The sequence below is a fragment of the Histoplasma capsulatum genome, genomic scaffold, assembly GCF_000149585.1.
Source record: "Histoplasma capsulatum NAm1 scaffold_1 genomic scaffold, whole genome shotgun sequence".
NCBI lineage: Eukaryota > Fungi > Ascomycota > Eurotiomycetes > Onygenales > Ajellomycetaceae > Histoplasma > Histoplasma mississippiense.
Window position 1 is genome coordinate 2176182 of NW_001813982.1, and position 5362 is coordinate 2181543.

A 5362-nucleotide genomic window follows, 5' to 3' on the forward strand; every position below is an offset into this window, starting at 1 on the left:
GGGCATGGGAATCAGCATCCAGAACTGCCATGACCGACGCGATGGAAGTGATCCCCGAGTTTTTCTATCTGCCTGAATTTCTGTTAAATTCAAACAAATATGATTTTGGGCTGAGACAAAGCAAGTCTCAGTCAATAGATAATGTCGAATTACCACCTTGGGCTAATAAAGACCCGAAAATATTTATTGCCAAGCATCGGGAAGCGCTCGAAAGCCCATACGTGACGAGAAATCTCCATAAATGGATCGATCTGGTATTCGGCAATAAGCAGAAAGGCGAAGCTGCTTTGGAGGCAGTGAATGTATTTCACCATCTATCTTACCAGGGCGCTAAGGATCTGGACACCATCGATGACCCTGTCGAACGCTTGGCAACGATAGGCATAATCCATAATTTTGGACAGACTCCCCATCAGGCATTCCAAAAGCCCCACCCGCAGAGAGAGGAGATATCACACAAACAGAAACGGTTGGATACGGCGGCAGAGTCACTAACTCGCTTGCCCTTCACGTTACTTGGTATGCGAGTTCAGCGTCTAAGACGATATTTCAAGGGGCTAAACGTTTTTTTACAGATAGTCAAGAGCGAGTATCATCGTTGTTATTCTCATGGAAACAAGATCGGCTACTCTGTTCTGCTGCCTTCAGACTCAATATTCCACCGAACTACGACAAGTACATTGAGTGGGGGTTCTCCGATGGTAGTGTCAGGTTCTATACCGCTGATACCAGGAAGGTATGTAGACGTATTTGGGAATACATGTCCGTTGTCGAATTTCTGGGACTAATTAACTGTATATTTTTCAGTTGATCGGCCATTTCGAGCACCTACATATAGGTCAGCTATCCGGTGCCTTATTTGCAGATTCTCAGACTCTGATCACCTCTGGAACGGATTGTACTATCTCGGTATGGTCATTCACATCGACATCCAAGTCGGTAGATCTTCATCCGAAAGCTACGTTATTTGGACACCGGTCGCTGGTCACCACTCTTGCCGTTTCGAGATCCTTTAGTACAATCCTCTCCGCCTCCAAGGATGGAAAGATAATGCTATGGGATCTAAATCGTCTGGAATTTGTGAGATCATTACCGAGCGGGGGACCTATCGATGTAGGTTTTGCGTTTTCGCCCAAATCTACACATTCTTCTTTTTTGGGTTCTAACTTGATCATCCATCCGAATAGTGCGCACGCATCAACGATGCTACCGGAAATATAGTTGTCTGCCGTGGAAATCGTATAAGCCTCTATACGCTAAATGGGGATTTGCTTCTTGAGCAAGCTGTGTGCGAGCAAGCTGATGATTGTATCCTGTCCTGTGCTTTCTACGAAGGTGTTAGTAGCGAATGGCTAGAACGGGAGTTATTATTTACAGGTCATAAGCGTCGAGTTGTCAATGTGAGTGATGTCTCTTACTTTCATTTTCATTTTCATCCCTCACTCCCACTGAAACGTCCCCTTTTGCAATTGGGCTTTGTCGCACCGTAGACACATTTCCCCGTACAGTTTCCCCATCTTTGTTTGATATCCGCCGCAAGGCTAACAACAAGTGTTTAGATATGGAGTAAAACGATCCGGAACGGCCGATTCGAGCTCGATCTAATCCGCCAGTTACATCATGTTGACAACACCCGCGAGGACGGGGCCAGCAACATCACTGCGGGTATTAGTTGTATTCTGCCGTTGGCGCAGTCTGTTTATACCGGTGATGAAGTTGGGCAAGTTGTATGTGCCCTCTTTCCTCGCTCATTTCACACCGCTTGGTTGATTCCGCTGTCCTCTGAATACTGCCTCGTAGCGCGGCCAGCTAATTATCGTTTTCTTAATCTCTTCAAACAGTATGAATGGGATTGTGTCCCGCGCCGTTGACGAAAATATATATATATATATATATATATATATATCTCGATCTACCGCTTGACAGGTGGACATGCTTGACATGTAGATCGGAGATGATCATGACTGTATGACGGACTAGGCTTTCGTTTTTTCGACTAGCCAAGATATAATGCTTTTATGCTATGCTATGTTAGTTTATGTATGCTTGAATTTTTTTGAGTTCTTCATCCTCTCTCTTACTCGACACATTTGTTTTATCAGGGTTAGTCGTCTCTTGTGGGATCAAATTTATTTGTACATAAAAGAACCATCATTCGCGGATATGGTGTACTGTGCTTGGCCAGGATATCGGCTGTCCGGTTCAACGAGTTTGTCACGGCAAATTTCTTGAACCTAAAACGAGGCCTATAACTAGGTATTTTCGTTGGTACAATCCACTGCGAGTTTTTACAATTTTTCTTTTTTTTATATTTAAGATCTCCCCCGTCTCTTTTCCATACATCTCCACCTTATCCCGCAGTTCTCAAATGGCCAGCGCCGTGCATTCTAAATACCGTTTGAAACCAGCTTCCTGGTTGCGTTACCGGACCAGAGTTGCGAACAGGATCCATTTTTCCTGTGCAATGATGTAACACTTTCAAGTTTTGTCAAGTAATACAACTATTCGCCGCATGCCGGAAGATTCACTGCATACACTTTTTGCCTCACTTATCAACGGGGATTGATGCTCAGCCATTTCAGGCGTGGCCGAGAGGCGGGCCTTTTTGGCTGCTGTACTTGTCATGATTTGTCATTCTCATGCAGTTCAAGGTTACTCGGAAGTGAAAAGCAGACTTGGGCTTCTATATTCCTGCTTCGCGTCGGACCACAGTCCCCCGGGATTGCGCCAAACAGTCGATGTCGGACAGATGGTCAGGATACTATAGTGCAATACATGGCAGATTGGCCTGGCAGTCATTCGTTGGTAAATCGATTGCACAACGGTCGCAGTTCATCAGTGAGCAATGGCAACTTGTAGTCGGTGCTGGAGCAAGTTACTTTTTTGTAGTTAAAAGACATAGCATCAAGGAATCCACGCCGGCTGAGAGATTAGTCAGTATCGAGCCGGGTTTGCAGCCAATACCCAGTGACCGGGCGCATCGCCGGTAACTTTATCTCCGTTATTTGCCCCACCACAAACCCGGAGCCAACATATATGACCTGCTCAACATCTCGTCCTTCCTTGAACTCCGTATAATGCCAACCATTGCATCACACACCCATTTCTCTTGATTCATTGAACTGTGCTGGGAGCACTTCTACGCTCTCAGTTGAATATTCTCTCCACACGCCTCTCTTCTTTGCACAGAATTACACCCCCGCAATCCGTCATGTCTTCCTCCCTTCATCAATTAAAAGCCACTGGCACCGTAAGTTACCCAGCGCCACTCTGCCTATCTCCCATAAGAGCAATGTATACGAGGATAGAATTGGGGACTGACTCTGTTCTTTATACCTTACCGTATAGGTTGTGGTCTGTGATTCTGGTATGCCATGCCACTCGAATATAAATTTCCCCTGTGTGCCGGTTGTAACGCAATGGAATCTATTGCTAACATAGAAGGTTCCGAAATATAGGCGACTTTGCAAGTACGTCTTATCAGTCTGCTGCTCCCGTCGTTTCTTCACTATATCTATCTCTCTATCCCATTAGGGATTTTACTCTGACATATTCGAATAGCCATAGGCAAATATAAGCCTCAAGATGCCACCACCAACCCTTCGTTAATCCTCGCCGCTTCGAAGAAGCCAGAATACGCTAAGTTGATCGATGCAGCAGTTGAATACGGAAAGAAACAAGTACGTAGAGAACATCTTCCTCTTGGTGTGTTTCTGCCTATATTCTGAGCTGAAGAGCTGACCTATGCGGCAAATAATGATAGGGCAACACTATCGACGAACAGGTCGATGCCACTCTCGACCGTCTTTTGGTCGAGTTTGGCAAAGAGATCTTGAAGATCATCCCCGGAAAAGTCTCAACTGAAGTCGATGCCCGCTTCTCCTTCGATACCAAAGCCTCTGTCGACAAGGCTCTCCACATCATCGAAGTATGTTTTTTTGTTATTTTGGCGAAGCCGATCCGTTGTTATATTAGACGGAGCCTAGATCGGTAAAACTAACTCAATTTGCTTTTTTGCCAAAAATTTTAGCTCTACAAGGCCGTTGGCGTCCCTAAAGAACGTGTCTTGATCAAAGTCGCGTCTACATGGGAAGGCATCCAAGCTGCCCACATTCTCCAATCACAGCACGGTGTCAACTGCAACTTGACATTGATGTTCTCGCTAGTCCAAGCCATTGCTGCTGCTGAAGCTGGCGCATACCTCATCTCCCCGTTCGTCGGCCGAATCCTCGACTGGTACAAAGCAGCCATGAAGAAAGACTTCAGCCCTGAAGAAGACCCTGGAGTCACGAGCGTGCAGAACATTTTCAATTACTACAAGAAATACGGTTATAAGACCATAGTCATGGGTGCCTCCTTCCGGAATACCGGGGAAATCACCGAATTAGCTGGATGCGACTATTTGACCATCTCGGTACGTTGTACAATATATAACTTCATTGTTCCCTGTTCCCTGTTCCCCTTCCAGAGAACTGGAACTAATTAGCGTATTTCCCAACTTAGCCCAATCTCCTCGAAGAACTCTACAACTCTACCGCAGCCGTCCCCAAGAAGCTAGACGCTGCGGGCGCTTCCAGCCTCGACATTCCCAAGCGCACGTACCTCCACGACGAAGCCACCTTCCGTTTCGAGTTCAACGAGGAACAAATGGCGGTCGAGAAGCTGCGGGAGGGTATATCCAAGTTTGCTGCGGATGCAGTTACCCTCAAGAACATTCTCAGAGAGAAGATCAGTTCGTAGGTCCGAACTCTGCTTGAGTTTATGTATTGAATACAAATCTGTGTCAGGAGGTACAAAGGAAGAGAAAGGAAACGAAATAAAAACTATTTACTGCGTACGCGTGTATTCCCTGTATGAACCTTTTATCTTCTTGTCCTTTTTTTTTTTTTTTTTTTTTTTTCTTAATTTTACAAAAATGGCATAAATTCATGCAGGGTCTTTTTTTTTTTCATACGGCTCTTTCGTCCCCTATTTTGCTCGTTATTGAACTCCCAAGGAAGTATATATATATATATCAAATTGGAGCTTCCTCGCAAACAATCGAATATTTTCCTCCCGTTATCTTCGGATTCCGCAAGAGGTCGACAAGATTGAACACTCCCCATAAAAAAATCATATCATGGAAAAAGTCGGTAGGGTTGACTAGAAGGAAAATTAGGAGGAAGAGAGGGGGTGGGTTTTGAGAACATAAAACTCTTTTTAGTAGCACACACACCTGTAGAAAATCAACATTTGAAATATCAAATACTAAGGTCAGATCTACCTACTTCCATCTAACTAATCGAAAGCACAGTACAACAAAGATTCCTCCAACTAACGCCAATCGAGAGGGAATAAATAGGGATATAAAACATCAACAGGT

At 44.9% G+C, this 5362-nt stretch overlaps 2 protein-coding genes across 2 annotated transcripts; both read left to right on the forward strand.

The window, feature by feature from the left end:
* Window positions 1-29: 29 nt before the first annotated feature.
* Window positions 30-1871, forward strand: HCAG_00637 (conserved hypothetical protein; the record flags this gene model as incomplete). The annotated part of the gene is made up of 6 exons (XM_001543541.1): window positions 30-519; window positions 576-736; window positions 808-1113; window positions 1188-1400; window positions 1560-1727; window positions 1842-1871. The coding sequence occupies 6 exons, from the start codon at window positions 30-32 to the stop codon at window positions 1869-1871; spliced, it is 1368 nt and encodes a 455-aa protein (XP_001543591.1).
* Window positions 1872-3211: 1340 nt separating this feature from the next.
* On the forward strand, window positions 3212-4740 carry HCAG_00638 (transaldolase; the record flags this gene model as incomplete). Its single annotated transcript, XM_001543542.1, has 7 exons — window positions 3212-3250; window positions 3349-3367; window positions 3459-3470; window positions 3562-3680; window positions 3764-3928; window positions 4031-4414; window positions 4504-4740. The coding sequence occupies 7 exons, from the start codon at window positions 3212-3214 to the stop codon at window positions 4738-4740; spliced, it is 975 nt and encodes a 324-aa protein (XP_001543592.1).
* Window positions 4741-5362: the final 622 nt, after the last annotated feature.